At 33.6% G+C, this 16630-nt stretch overlaps 1 protein-coding gene across 1 annotated transcript; it reads right to left on the reverse strand.

Moving 5' to 3' along the window:
* Positions 1–8579: 8579 nt before the first annotated feature.
* On the reverse strand, positions 8580–13483 carry LOC127834289 (nephrin-like). Its single transcript, XM_052360006.1, has 7 exons — positions 13191–13483; positions 12455–12736; positions 12011–12310; positions 11556–11873; positions 11124–11420; positions 8987–9032; positions 8580–8646 (listed from the first exon to the last, which is right to left on the reverse strand). Exons 1-7 carry the CDS (start codon positions 13366–13368, stop codon positions 8580–8582), a joined length of 1488 nt encoding a protein of 495 aa, XP_052215966.1. The 5' UTR covers positions 13369–13483.
* Positions 13484–16630: the final 3147 nt, after the last annotated feature.

A 16630-nucleotide genomic window follows, 5' to 3' on the forward strand; every position in this document is an offset into this window, starting at 1 on the left:
AATAAATTTTTTAATACACAAAAATGAATGTATGCAGGAAACATGCAGGAAAAACAAGAAATGTGTTTGTCGCAAACACTATGTCCCCTTCTGCGCCACTTTGATTTTTTATGCTCCCCCAAAAACTTTGGGGGGGGGAAGCATATAGTCGCCGCTTCGTCTGTCCATCCGTCCGTCCTTCCACAATTTGTGTCCGGTTTATTTCTCAGCAACTACAACGTAATGACCTGAATTCAATGAAACTTTATGGGAAGCTTCACTACCAAGAGGAGATGTGCATATTATCAGCGGCTTCTGGTCGGATAATTTTTCACAGAGTTATGGCCCTTTGAAATTTTACATTAACTGTACATATAGTGCAATTCTTGTCCGGGCTATTTCTCAGCAACTAAAGACCGGAATTCAATGAAACTTTATGGGAAGCTTCACTACCAAGAGGAGATGTGCATATTATCAGTGGGTTCTGGTCGGATGATTTTTCACAGAGTTATTGCCCTTTGAAATTTTCCATTCACTGTACATATAGTGCAATTCTTGTCCGGGCTATTTCTCAGCAACTAATGACTGGAATTCAATGAAACTTTATAGTAAGATCCAGTTACCAAAAGGAGATGTGCATATTATCAGCGGGTTCTGGTCGAATGATTTTTCACAAAGTTATGGCCCTTTGAAATTTTATATAAAAATATTCTTGTCCCCCCAACTACTGTGCCCTCAAGACGTTTCCTTTTATCTGAATATATAGTGCAATATTGTGCCAAAAAAAAACCTTTGGGAGCATCACCCGTCTCTGACGGTTTCTTGTTTTTACCTTTGACCTTGAAGGATGACCTTGACCTTTCACCACTCAAAATGTGCAGCTCTATGAGATACACATGCAATAATCCACGTCTTACAACATTTAATTGGTTTCTGCATTTAATATTTTTACAGATGCTCGGAGGTGCTCAATTGCCACAAACAATTTGAATACATTTTTAAATATGTTTAATGATGAATAACATTATTTATTGAATGAGTTGATGTGACAGTGTCAAAATAGTTGCACTCAATATGTATGTGTTGTCCTTTTGTGTTTCACTTTGAGTGAATTATTTACCGATATTTAAATACCGACATTATTTTGAAACTGTCTGGTTATCAAAACTAAAGACATGCCAAGTGATTTGAGTTAGCACGAGGCTACAACACAACAAAGCCGAATATAAGTACCAACTTATAATATGTGTGCATTTAATTAGATCACGAAGCCAGTCCATCTGTCGGGGCTGCAGTGGGAGGTGCTGTAGGCGGAGCTTTTGTGAGAGCCATGTTAGTGGTTCTTTGGAAATGTAGGAACAAGTTTAAACGTAAATATAATCTGAATTACAATTGATATTATTGTATCGAATAATAAAATTTCACAATCAATGCGAATATATCGGGTAAATAGTAGGCAAAATGCTTCAATAAAATATGACAAACTCAGTTGGGTTACTCAGTATTTCAACCCTCAATCTTATGTACCATCCTATTGAGCACTGATTAAATGCTGTGATCAAAGTGTGGACCAATCAAATGCTGATATTGAACAATTTTACTCATCAATCGCCTACATAAATGTTTCAGATAATTATAATATTAATAAACTTTTTGGAGAGTCCAATCATCTTTAAATTATACATGTTCAGTATTGAATTAACTAAATAAAGTTTAAGTTATACATGTGATCACGTTTTATATAATATGTTCTAATCACTGTGTGTCCGTCATTCAGGATATCCTGACGCTGGTGTTCATTACGGTGACTTATTCAAAGGACAGTATGTAGATGTTTTTTGTTTTTATTTTGCTCTAGTATTGAACTCATACTACGCTTGCTGTTAATTATTTTCCAGAATTGCACATTTGATTGTAAGCAATGATAATCATGATATTGTTAGCTCCAGTACAAACGTCTCAGCTGTCAATACCAGCTCCGAATATGAAGAGTACAGAGTCTTCAGAATTGTATTAATACTTCGCTTCTTGTTATTAATTTCTAGAATTGTATTCTTGAGTGTAAGCAATAATAAGAATCATGATATTATTTTTGCTCCAGGACAAACGTCTCAGCTGTCAATACCAGCTCCGAATATGAAGAGTACATAGTCGGTATGTTTGTATGTTTGTGAATAAGTTAATAGATGTTATTTATGGTCTTAAAATATGTATGCGGTGATAAAACCGGCAATTTTTTAATGTTTATGAAAATTCAACCATGTACTGAATTTTTGCAATATCTTATGAAGGGAAAAAAATAATCATTAGGATATTTTCAACTTTTAACATATTCTAATGCGATCAATTATTCTGATCATTCTATTCGAAGCTTAATCGATTTCTCACACAGAGCAAGAATTAACATTAAACGTGACAGAACATATAACGAATAATGAAATGCAGTCATCGCCTTTTAACAACGCAAAGCTTAAGGACTATCGGAACAGCTGAAGTCAATTTATGTAATATTTTATTTCAGAAACCCATCACATAAACCAGTACGAGACACCAGTACGAGACACTGGCTGAAACTTCGTTTCATCAGTATTCGGTAATATCAAGTGGCGGCACAGAGGGGAATACTGTTCTTAACCGTGTATCTGAAGCGTCAGATAATGATTGCGCAGTGGGGAGAGAAGACACTTTCCACGTGAATTTAGAATGTCGCAAACTGACAATTAAAAGTTATTTATTTTTCTCGCAATGGTAAAGTTATCAAATTGAAAACTTGCAGGTATACTATGAAGTGCTATGTGCATACGCGTATTGGCATGGGTGTAGATTGTTTATATTAAAATGATATTGTTAAAAAATGTATTATTACATAAAAATAAAACATACACACATTGATAAGATGCCAACTGTTATATTATAACTGAAAAATTGGACTTCAGTCTTTTCATACCAATACACTTAGTTTGCCATTGTTTCTAAAAAAAATATATGTGTAAAAAATTGCATTTGCTTGCATATAGTGTGTCTGGTCATTTAAAAAATTAAATGTATAATAAACTTGATATTAAAAAATATATTTACACGTATGTGTATTGGTAGTGCACTATAGTGTATTTGTGTTACATAAATAAATACAATTCTTATAATACACCATTTTAAAAAAGTTTCAGTGGAATAAGGCATATATTTTCGCAGTTTGAGCTTGTTCGGTGTAGGGCTTTGAATATTACCACACATTTTTGTCAAAACGTTGAGCTTTATCTAAAAAATCAATCCACAATACCATAATTTATTTTAAGCAAGATGCCCATGCGGTTTGGAACACTAAACGGGTAAATGACATTTTATAAAGATCAAATATTAACTTTGAAATAATTTACTTCAATGTTTTTTAACATGGATAATGAAAGGCAAATCATAACAACGCTCTTTTGGCTTGTGCTTTACACAGAGATATTTTATATATTCATTGTAATAAAGCATGGAGGTATTTTAGATCTCCTATTATAACATGACCTACGCTCTAGAAGTGAAATAACGTAATGCTCAATTTTGTTTGTTACACGGGTGTTATTTCACTAGATATATAACTATGCACATGAGCCGAATCACTTAAAAGATATTCATAAGCGCTGTCAAAATGATCAAAACAAACATGTCATCATTTGACATATCTGTCAACGACAAGATGCAGATTGATGGCCAAGGATATGGATTCGCAACAGAAATTGTTTTCCGCGAATTCGCCACACTCGACATGGTTAGAATTATTGACAGTGACTTTGAGGTAGAGCTAGAACGGGAACGATTGACCGTTTTGCCGAAGGCAGGGACGAAATCTGACACGGATCGGATGCCGAGACAAGGGCCCAGCAGGTTTAATATTGTGTCTGACTTAGATGTTAAAAATTTTAATCATCAACAGACCAACAAAAACACTTTATCGAAAACCGTTAATGGCCTTAAGATATAGAAAGCCTTTTTGCGGAACCCAAAATAAATGAATTCCGAGAAATTCACGAAATCCCCGATGGAGAATTATCATCCTTGCTTTGCCGATTTTTAGTCAGTGTAAAGAAACAGAATGGCGAAGATTATGAACCGTCTGTAATAAGAGGAATCGTGTCCAGCTTTGATCGCCAGTTACGGAGAAAGGGTTATGGCCAGAAAATATCTCAGGGTCCTGCTTTTAAGAAAGTGATTGAAACTTAAGGACTGCAAAGGAGCGGTAAAGGCAATCTCCCTAAAAAGAGTGATCCACTGTCTGATGACTACATAAATTATGGGCTTTGGAACAGCTTCGTATATCTACCCCTGATACAATTCTTCAGCCTTTATGGTTATATAACACCATACATTTTGGTTTGCGAAGCTGTCAAGAGCATCGTGATATGTGTTGGGTTGACATTTCCCTGTTCACTGACGAACATGGCCGTGAATATTTGCAGTTTACCGAAAGACAAACCAAGACGTGTTTGGTTACAATCCTTGGGATGTGAGACTTGTTAAGCCGAAAATGTGGGCTAATACACAAAACCCGGATCGATGCCCTATTACAAGACTTATGCCGACAAAAGACCATACAGTTATTGTAATGCTGATCATCCATTTTAGATTGCAACAACAGCTGTTCATCTTCCTTCACTCCAGGAAAAATGGTTCAAACGAAATCCAGTCGGAGAAAACAAGCTTGCCTCTATGTTGAAACGTATGGTGAAGCAGGTTGGAATGAATCCTGACAAACGACTGTCAAACCACAGTTTAAGAAATTACCTCGTACAAAAAGTAAATGACAATAACATTCCTCCAAACCAAATCATGCGGATCTCTGGTCATAGAAACATTGCCTTCATCAATAATTACAGTCACATAAATCCGATCCAGCATAGAAATAGTTCATACTATTAGGCATTTATGTTTTAAAGAGAGTTGTTTGCATATTGAATAAATAACATTCCCTAACTTACACTATTCAATGCAATAACACTACCGAAAAATACCATTCAAATAATATACCGTTATGTTTATTAGAAATTATCAATTGAACGTATTTTTTACAAACTTGTTTCAAATATATTTATATCGGGTTTTTCAAAGAATGAGCCTTACGACCCATTTGTACCCGTTAATTTTTATTTTATTTGATAAATACCGTGTTATTTTCGAGTGTTTTTGTCCGATTAAAAGTTAATGGATCAATTTGAATCGATCGAATCAAAAGAGTGAATTTAAGAATAAAGCATATTTAGAAATGAGCTGTAGAGCGAAAACGGATAGTATGCCAAATGCGTACAGTGTTGCCCCAGACCAACCTGCGCATTGTGTGTCCGGAGCTTTATTGTTCGCTATAAAGTCACGCAAATTTAAGTGACCACTAAGCGGACATTATAATTCCTTATCATAATAAACGGATGCAGTGCCATATCTGGAGTTTTTCTCCTGTTCAGATATATCATAAGACCCATTTTCGCACGAAGCGGCTCAAATGATACTACATCAGTACAGTTCATATAACACAACGCCTTGCAAGGATATATATTTGCTGCATATAACGTGTTGTTAATGTGTTTACAAAGTTGTTTTTTTTGTAATTCATTCTCAAAGCCCAATTTGTTTGCTCATAGTTTACAATAAGCATATATATTGAGCAGAACATACCATATCGGCAACAATCCGACTTGTTCTCTCCACACCCAAAAATAAACGTTCACATACTGAATACGACAAAAAACTGATACGGACTTATAGTGTATAAACTCGGGATATTCTTAAGTTAAACATACAATTGATTCAAAAATAATGTGTGTCTTATATATGTATGTTTAGTTAGCAATTGAATGTTTGATAATTCGTTGGAGCAAAGCGACAGAATGTCAGTGTTCATAAAGTACTAAATTGCGTTCATACGTTAAGCGATGCTTGTTTTATCCCAAATCTATCCTGAAGACAAGACGGAATTAAGTTGATGGTATGTTTAATAATACAATCCTGTTGATAGTTAATAGGAATCAAATCTGCGACACCAGCACTAATACACAATTTAAAGTCGAACAGTTTTGCAATGCCTCAAAAAGCTAAGCAATCAAAACCCACTGTATGTCTACTCAGCGTAAAAAGTCAAGCGATCATTGCATAATGAGTTAACATCAGAGAAAATTAAGGCGATTTAAGTTACATATAAACACTTTGTAACAAAATTCATCTCTAAAAAAGAAATACAAATAATTATTTACCAACGTTGGGGTTCTTGTAAAACTTGTCTGGTTTTCAATGTATTAAATATGTTATGTTCACAAAGTTTTTAGTAGTGTTCTGATTTCTCTCTCAGACAATGTGGTTATCGGAAATCTTATATATTAAAAAAGTGTATTATACCATACGGATATTTGTGGTGTATTAACAATAGAAATTATTTTAGTTTGCTATAATTACAATTGACCAGATTTTACTGGCTTAGTTGAAACTCTGGTGTTAATATGTTCCACCATTAAGTTTTAATATATGTAACTAAACATGCACGAGCATCTAAAAATCATAGCAAGTTCATGATTGTCCCTGGTACCTTCGAATCAAACTAACGTTAACAATTGAAGGGAACTTATATGAATTTAGTTGAAATAAAAAAAACTCTTCAAAGAGATCTATTCTTACTTCCGCTGAAACTAAACCTTCATTTTTATTTCGCGGAGGGGTTTAAACCTAATTAAAGTTGCATGATTTTGTTTTCGAAACGTCAACTTTAAAATGCATAGCCTATACATGTGTAAAAAAAGCGACATTTGTTTCAGTTCGTGCATTTAAATCGATATACCTTCGTGCAAGTAAACTAATGATGACAGTACTGAAGTGTTGTCGTTTATGTATGAGTTTGTTTTGAGACATATGTAATAAATATAACATGTTCTAAAAAAACATAGAATCTTTATTTATTTAATTTTATCAAGACATAAAAAATATAACATTCACCTTATATTTTATCAAACGATAAAATTCAACACAGCGTGTTGATACACGAAGAAAACCTCTCATGAATGCATGCCCTACTGTAATAGCAACCTACAATCAATTTATCAGATTTATTTGTCTTCCATGTTACATTAAATCAAACATTTGTGTTTATATTAAGATGCACATTAGCCCAAATATCTGTTGTACTTAGATGCAAAAAAGTAATATATATTCACAGCGATTGCAACTCTTATCTGTTTTACAAGATTAACAAATAAAACATTCAACACACTATAATGGCGTATTACATAAGCTGACATAATGATAAGAATATGTGATACAATTTTGTGTTTATATGTAATTAACATGTTATTAAATTCTAGTGAAAATTTGAATTGTGATGTTGTACTCAAGATATAAGATACGCAATTCAAAAATAATCTCGATATGTTGAAATATATAAAGTACTTGTGGTTACCCATTACATAGGTTCTAAAACCAATGACAAATAGCCCATGAACAGTATATACATACTTCTTATAGATATATAACACTACATAGTGTATTACACAAGCATCATTTGGTAAGTAGTTTAATTAGATGATAACTACTTTGTCATTATAATGCTACTCCAAGAACAATATGTAACTAAGTTTCAGTATTCGATAACACTAAATTTACATAGCTGTTTTCTTCCTTTACACAATCATTGTCTGCAACATCAGATGCACGGTTCATAACATTATGCTGTTGTGTGCTGCCATGTGTTAAGACCGAATATTCATGAAAAGAAGTTTCAGCGAGTGTTTCGTACTGGTTTCTGTTCTGGGAATCTGAAATGAAACGCCTGTTTTATTTCTTTATTCTGAAGTTCTTTTCCAGATGTGGAAACCCCAAAATGACTTGCACTTACTGTGCATATGCGCATTTGTTATGTTAAGTGTCGTGTCGCAACTTGTTCTGTCTTAAATTCGACATAGGCATATTTGCCTGAAATAGATATTATGATACCACATATTGTTCTGATAATGCTTTAGAATTTTCAATATGCCTATTTTTCACACTTTTCTCTGAACTATATTGACTATACTTTGTTAACATCAACGTTATGTTTCAACATTATATCATCGTAACAATTTTACCATAGCATACATATTTTAAACAAAACATGACATGGCACGCATTTGCTATTTAAAGATCATACCAACTCGGTAGGCTTCATACTCGGAACTGGTACTGACTGGCTAGAGACGTTAATCCTGGAGCAAACAATAGCACGATTCTCGTTGGTTTTTCAAGTCATGTATCCAAATGATGAATAGAAGTTATATAAAATACATTTTATATGAGGCGAGGTAACTATTAAACATGATAGTAGTTTTAAGTATATTTTATAAATATCATAGACAGTTAATGGGAATAGTACATATTGAACCCATATGAGTGTGCTATCGACCAGAAAAATATGAGGTGAAACTTATTTAAACCAAACCAGGCTGACTGTTCTGTTTTCAGAGGTGTTCGGTCTTTTCTTTTTTTTAAATATGAAATATCATTTTCCTTAAACAAATATCACATAAAACAATACAACACTATTTTAGGGGTTTATAATCGCATATATTGCATGTTTAAGGTGCACATAAAACAATTGTTTATCAAACAAGTTCATGTATCCGGATAACAGCCAACATAAAGTTAAAAATGATCTGTTTAGAAATTAGTCTGCAGTTATAAATTATACAAAAACTCTCATATATTCAATAATGAAGACTTTCGTAGTCATGCCTATCAACTGTTATTTTGAACCACCATTACATATCAAATTTAGCCACTTGCGAATCACTTAAAAACTTTAATTACAAGCAAAATAACCATAAGCGAAATGAAATCTGTGGTACCACGATACGTTACGTGATCGGATGAATAAGTTTTACTTATAAAAGTTATCGAAAATATAACGTGCCAAGTTGATGACATTTAAAAAAGTAAACGTAGGGTATGTGGGATTTTACAATGGGGAAACGGAGAAAAGTAAGATATAATTATAATTAGTGTTACATACTGTGCATTGAATAAGTCATCGTACTTTGAACCGCTGGCTTGATTACCTGAAATGTACAAACACTTATTGAGGCAAAACACAGAGAGAGGATAGTTATACTTTGAAAACTGATTTTATTTGTCATATTTTCTTAAAGAAGAATAACTAGTAGTTGAATACAATTAATTAATAAACTTAATATCGGTTGAAAATGGTTTGTTGCTCCGCAACGTCAGAGTACCTGTTTATATATGTACAATTCTATAATACTATATAGTCAGGAGACAAATATGGACTTATTCAACTTACCATATTAAGTTATGGTCATTAATCGATATCCTCTCATGTAATTGATACTTAAACTATTCATTACTTCATGATTTCCAAACGAAGAAATTGAAGTTCAATAACTTATTATTGTGTATATCTATTTGAATATATGCGTTTAATATTACAAAACTGTTTTACGTTTAAATGTTGTATTACACACGACATCTCTTATACTAGATTATAATTAATTTTCAATCGGTTGAACTCAAAATCGACAAGCGTCTTCCTTTCCTTAAATAAATATCATGCCAATTTTTAATGTTACGTTGTGACATGGTACAGCATTCTATACCGCTGCATCTTCGAAAGTGGCAAAATTAACTTGTATAAATGTATCTAAGAAATAGTTATTATGCAGCATCAGCATACAATTCGAATGATTATTACACCTTTTTAAAAATATAGTTAGCACAATTATTAATTATTGAAATAAGCAATAAGTTAAGTACTTAAACAAGTGGTTGCTGCTCATAAGATTTAGTAATAGAATATGGCAATACTGTTTTGATGAACCTACTGAATATAAAATCCAGTGGCCTGAATTTGAATATTTTACGGATTGATGTTGCTTGCTTGAACAACATAAATAAACAGTATAGTCTGCATTGCGTTTACATGTATACGTTATGGTATATGTGTTCATAATGAAATGAATGGCATTTATAATTTTGTTATTTATCTTTAATACATAGTTGTTGAAAGTCCAGAAATATTATCAGGAGAACAATCTTGCTCCCACCAATGAGATAACAATTTTCACATACAGTATAGAGAATTAAATACAATACATGACTAAACAAGTTTAAACCAGTAGAAAAACTTACCGGGCCTTATTCATAGATCAAAAACAAAGAAAAAACACAGATCTGTTAATGAGCACTTACACATTAGCAGTGTAATTTAAATAAGAGTATTACACTACATAATATTTCTTTTTGAAGTACAGTTAATCTACTGAGTTTCATTATATGGCTGTGTGCCAGCGATTGTCTACAATAAGTCGACATGTTTTAAATAATTCGCATTAGGATAATACGTCGGATTAAATGGAATGTTTAAGTCAAGTTCACAAATTCCACTTCAGCAATACGTCCAAGAGTATAACATTTAAAATAAGTAGTTTCGTCATAGTGAATGATGCCCTTCAAAACCATGCTTAGAAACAGGCAAAGCTTCCACTCGTTTGAAAAGGACTTATTTTCACAAATTCTTTATTATCTTTTATACTTGAATTTATATAGTTGTTTACATGCTGGTTAATTTGTTTTTAAATTTTCAGCCCTCTAACAAAAATAGTTCTTGAGCACGAGACACAAGTTAAAGACTGTATTTGCATTAATCGGTTGTTTCACATGCTGGTTTATAAATTGAAAAAGTTGTATCCCTGTAACAAAAATACTTTTATACTTTTCGAGTCTGACCCGACAAAAAAGCAAACGGAAAGACGTATGTAAAGAAGGAAGAACGGACGGACTTACAAGGGCAAATCTATATACTCCGACTTTAAAGTTGGGTCATTACAATTACCAAAAATTCCCAAAAACTGGTTACAGCAAACATTACATTACCATTACCATTACACACACATAACGATTTTTCAGCCAAGAAAATATTAGTGCAATGAATCTAGCAGTTTAGTCCACAAAATAGAAACGGCTTAAAGTCGAAACCTGTATGCCTTCCCTTTACGATCACCTTAGCATGAAGGTTCCTCGGCAGTGAACGTGTAAGATAAATCCGACAAGCCGATCGTCACACTAACCTAAAGTAGATATTAAGAAATAGTGAACGAACCTTAAAAATAAGATTTAAAAAGTAGTATGCATACCAGATTTGGCTCGTGTAGTCACTGTTATAACATTTGTTTCCGCTGATTTTCCAATTGAATTTTCTGCATACATTTTGAATTGATAAGAGGTTCCAGCAACCAATTCTTCAATCGATATTCGTTTGATATGGTCTAATATAGTTTTGTAAGTCCATTTTCCATCCGTGTGTTGTTTATATCCAATAACGAACCATTGATCATCCCCACCGTTAAATCCCGGCTTCCATTCAACGATGACAGAGCTGTCTGTTATCGTATTTTCTGGTATACCAAATTGTTCTGGAATAGCTGGCTCTTCTGTAAACAGTTATGTTCAACAGCCTCTTAATGTCCATCCTTAGTGAATAAGTGTGTGAATATGGGATCGAATAAATGCAAATCAATATCTTAAGTTATAGAAAAAAAGCACTACAAAATACATCATATCATTACCCTTCGCTTGAATAACAAATGTCTGCTCTGAAGAACCAATTTCGTTGTCCACATCGACCGTATAGGTTGCAAAATCGTCTTTCTGTACTTGCACTATGGAAAGGTTTGTCTGCAGTCTGTCTTGGGAAATTTGTATATGAATTCTTGTATAAGCATTGACAATAAACCATTCATTATTTACCTGTTTTCGCCAAACAAATGCCGATGAAGCGCTTGGAGGAGGATACGCCACAATAGTATACGTAAGAATTACACTACTGTTTGTTTTCGTCCAAACTTTAGGTATTGGAGGCATAAATGGAGAAGCTCGCGGTGCACCTTCAACAAATAAGATGTAACATAAGACGACACTAATTTAATTGCAAAAAGAGCAATACAACATAAGTTTATATATACCTTATCGCAAACGTTCATATTCATAACACATATACGTATGTTTTATAATATTGACTTACATCGGATGATGATCTCTATTTCTCGAACCTGCTGGACGGCGTTGTGAATGTTCTTCCCTTGGCATTGGTAGATCCCTTTGTCAAATTCGCATCGCGCATTTTCAAGAGAAGCAGATATTGTGTTACTATTTGTTTCAGTCAGTAAATCGCTTTCATTTCGAGTATTATTTATTAGAAAAATGTTAGCCACAGGGTCACCATGAGCTTCGCAGAATAATATCACAGTCTGACTTTGGTTTATAGTAATTATCCTTGCATTTTCAAACCCGTCGACATAAAATCTCTGTATACTGGAAGGATCTACAATAAATAAATACTTATTATGACCTTGCAATTTTAAACACAATAATCATCATTTAACTTATTCAAATCACGTTGTTCAATTTTCTTTTGCAAAGTTTTGAACCATACGCACACACTCTTATTAATGTACCATTCACCTACATTGTACATCAAGGTAAAACATTGTTTCATCGTATGCCGTCTGTGGACAGCAACCTGAAGGTTCCATTGTGTTGTTTACTCTGCACTTATAAAATCCCTCGTCAGTGATTTGCATATTTGGAAACGTAAGGTGTTGCTCGACCGCGACAACGCGCGTTGTCTTTACCTGTACCCACATGAAATTCGTCTTTGGTGGATTTCCTTCGGTGTATGGACACGCGACAGACAATGTTCCGTTTTGTAACACCGTTGTATTCGCAATTGGTCGCACCGCCACTGCGACTGAAGTGAATTATAACACAGCGATGGAGTACTGTATAGTGCACCATCATTGTATTATAGACCTTGCAACACATACACAATAAAATAGCTCTTCATGGTGCATTAAACTAAAACTTAACTTTTTTTATCCATGTTTCTTTCCTCGAAATTCGATGATTTTAGTATTCAGTACAATTAATCTTTAACAAAATTGGCAATTCGGAATAAAGTGAATGTTAACACATGGATTGAATAATTTATATTGAAATATCATAAGATGAGAAACGCACGTGATACGCATGAAAAAAATCATAATGAAATAGCTTTACCGGATTAATTGTTCTAGAACTTGACGGATTAATATCAATGAATCTGCCTTCGAATTTGATAATTTAGTATTCAGTACAATCAAAATTGATATAAAATGCAAACACAAGCCGACCACATACAGGTAATAAATATTAACGAAACTTACATAACATGTCAAGTGTAAATATCACATTGGCATTTCCAATAATGACTTGCGGGGCAGAATTTGAGTTCATCACATTGTTGACATCCAATTTGTAAGTACCGCTAGATAGTACGTTTGGTATCGTGAAAGTCTGTCCATCTCGTTTCAGCCCGCCAGGCAGCGTCCACGTGTAGTTCATTGGAGGGGGGTTGCTATTGCTGGTACACTTAATTGTTATAGATGTGTTTTTAATTGCACGTATGTAATTTGATGTTATAACATTATTTTCGATGACACACGTTGGGGTGGTCGGTGGATCTGCAAAGCAACAATTATCACGGTTTATTACTGGAATATCTTATGATTAGCATAAACAGTATAGTGCAATAAACACACGTTTAACCTTTGAGAAAATATCCGGTGGTTTATGAGTTATAAAATGTTAGCAGGTTTTGGTTAATGTTTGTCTTGTACCGGCTATGTATGTTATATAAAGCTGAGCTCCATATACCAACACGACAATAGCGGTTGTATTATCTGATCAAAACAGTAATTCTCATCCCAAATTGTATGGGTAATAAATACACTATGAAATGATTATCGAATGAGTACATAACAACACAACGTAATAGGCATATGCATGATGTTAGTGGGTTTGTTATTTCAAGTATAAATACAAGCAAGTAATATAATTAATATGTATATTTATGTATTATACTGTAGTCAAACTAAATTATACGTACATTCAAAGTCAATTTTCAACCATATAAATATAATTACAAATGATGCTAATGAATCTCTTGGTTTTCTCCGCAGGAACATAAAGACGAGAAATTCCAACATTCGCCAGCTCGCATACAAGACCATGGTTAGACCACAGGTTGAATATGCTTCTTCCGTATGGAGCCATCACACATTACAAAATATACACAAATTGAAAATGTACAGCGCCGAGAAGTCCGCTGGGTCAAACATAACTATTCCCCATATGACAGTGTCACCTCCATGCAATAGGGACTTGGTTGGCAGACCAACAAGAAAGACAAAATAACACTACATTAATAATGTTTTTTCAAAATTGTTCAAGGCTTAGTGGCTGTGCCCCTACCATCAAACATCGAGCGACCCACCAGATTCACTCGTCACATGCATCCCCTCTCCTACAGACAGATCCATACTACTGCAAATTATTATAAGTTTTCATTTGTTCCAAGTGCTATTGTGATGTGGAACAACCTCCCCGCCACTACACTTTTACATCCTGATCTTAGAGGGTTTAAGCAGTCCCTGCCATCCCCCTCTGCCCCTTGAACTCTTGGAGACATGTTTTTATCACTTGTTTAACCTTAAATCACTTCACTTTTTAATAAATCTAACACACTTTTAACATTATCACTTTTTCACTGTAACACGTTTACCTGTACTGACTGCGCACCTGTCGATAATACCCGAAAGGGGAGTTAGACAGTATATATATATAGATAGATAGAATTGAATAGAGGCATACGTGAGTGTTTAGAAATAATCACTCAGTAATAATTTGAAAGTATTGGTTATGTATCAGATTTACCTCAAGTTATTGTGGCAGTGCTAATATTATTACCATAGTATTCGGTTAAAGAATTCTGATTTATTTATTTTAATAAGATAATACATGCGGTTGCATTGGTATTTTTACCTCAGTTTCATAAGAGGTTTATAACCAGAAAAATATGAAAACTTAAAACAAAATATTAAGTAATCTGTATCAATATGAGTGTTTGTTGGCCTAAATCAAACTTGTTGTTTAGCATGTTTTAATTGTACTATGCTTGTTATGTTAAGAAATGTTATTGTTCGAATGTCGATTGATTCAATTTAATATAAAACAACTAACATTCATAAACGTAGAAAATAATTATTTCCTTCGTATCGTTATGAAATAATGCGGGTGCTATTTAGAGGATAATAACGTCTAAGCTTTCCATGTCAAGCTCAATATATTACAAAATGATTACTTAATAGCCTGTTTAATAATTATAACAATACAACCTCCCTTTTTAAGGAATTGATACAATGTTATCGATTTTCCTGTGCATTCTAACATAAATAAATATTTTATAATGCGTTTGATGTAACGTCAAGAGCAATTAATATAGAATACTAGGTTAGCGTTGAATAAGACAAAGTTTATTCATCAAAGAAAATACCCTTACGTTTACTTACATCCATAAGCAAAACAATTCGAATTTACTACGGAACCAAAATACACACCCATCAGTATGCTCTACACACACACTATTAGATCCATTGATCCAAATAAGCACGCACATTCTGAAAATCAATAACACGAATAAGCTAGATCTACATGTAGATCTAAATCCTTCGTATCACCGGTTCCATCGAAATAAGTAGTCCATAGAATATGCACTTTTTCATAATAACATCAACGATACATTCACACGAAAACAAATGTGTGTCTTCAATGTTTTATTCACAGACATCGCATACTTCTAGTATTACTATTTTCGTGTACACCAACCAGAGCGACTCTGGTCCCTGGCCGTCTTTACCTTATATGGTAATCATGACCATATATGTCACAACACAAACATCTATAAATAAACGTTATGAATGAGTGTAATATGACCATATATGAAGAAAGCGTAATAAAATAACGTGCGAGGGGTACCGAATGGAGAAACAAGAAAAAAACATCGTTGGAATAATCTCCCCTTTTGATTGCACACGAGCTTTCAAACGGTTGAGATCCGGTATTGTATACGTTTGTGACATTGTTTTGAGATCAAGAAGTCATTTCGGCGCTTATATATTTCAGTTTTGTTTTTGAACTTGCAATAGCTATCTTTTAATTGTGATTTGGTGTATTTCGACGTTGTAAAGTGTATAATTCAAAGTGGCATTCATTTTCGCGACCAAGTCCTAGTAACTCGGTGTGAGTGAACGAAGGATTTGTGTTTACTTCTCATCTTAAGTTCAACTGTGCGTTTTATTACCCATTTTGTGATCTATTAAAAACACGTGCTTCGCGCATTTGGACACTTACAGTGTGTTTTACACTAGTGCAATAATTGGCGCTTTTGATGTGTTTATAGTGACTGTGTGATATTTGCATTGAATGAACACTTACCAGTGGATTGCAATTTTGAGTGACACTTTAATACTAATTATTAAAAAACAGGTGCTTCGCGCATTTGGACACATTCAGTGTGTTACACACTAGTGCAATAATTGACACTTTTGACATGTTCATAGTGATATTTGCACTGAACACTGACCAGTGTATTGCAATTTTGACACTTATTGATTATTGAAAACTAGTGCTTTTTAACTTGTGTGACCTTTATTTTTTTAAAGCGTGATTGATCTGTTTTGTTTATATTCTTTTTGTGTAGTTAGATACACATAAGACAAGTTTAGTCGTCCTTATTAGTCTTGTTGCAATAGTATTGTTAAGGTAG

This window comes from Dreissena polymorpha, chromosome 6 (assembly GCF_020536995.1).
Source record: "Dreissena polymorpha isolate Duluth1 chromosome 6, UMN_Dpol_1.0, whole genome shotgun sequence".
NCBI classification, from domain to species: Eukaryota; Metazoa; Mollusca; class Bivalvia; order Myida; family Dreissenidae; genus Dreissena; species Dreissena polymorpha.

Excerpts from the sequence above, each read along its gene's own strand:
- LOC127834289 (XM_052360006.1), bottom strand. The coding sequence starts at position 13,368 with ATGAACTACACGTGGACGCTGCCTGGCGGGCTGAAACGAGATGGACAG. Across the intron at positions 12,737-13,190 it reads ATTTACACTTGACATGTTAT|TCGCAGTGGCGGTGCGACCA; the intron begins GTAAGTTTCGTT and ends AATTCACTTCAG. Across the intron at positions 8,647-8,986 it reads GATGACTTATTCAATGCACA|ACTAATTTCTAAACAGATCA; the intron begins GTATGTAACACT and ends TTATAACTGCAG.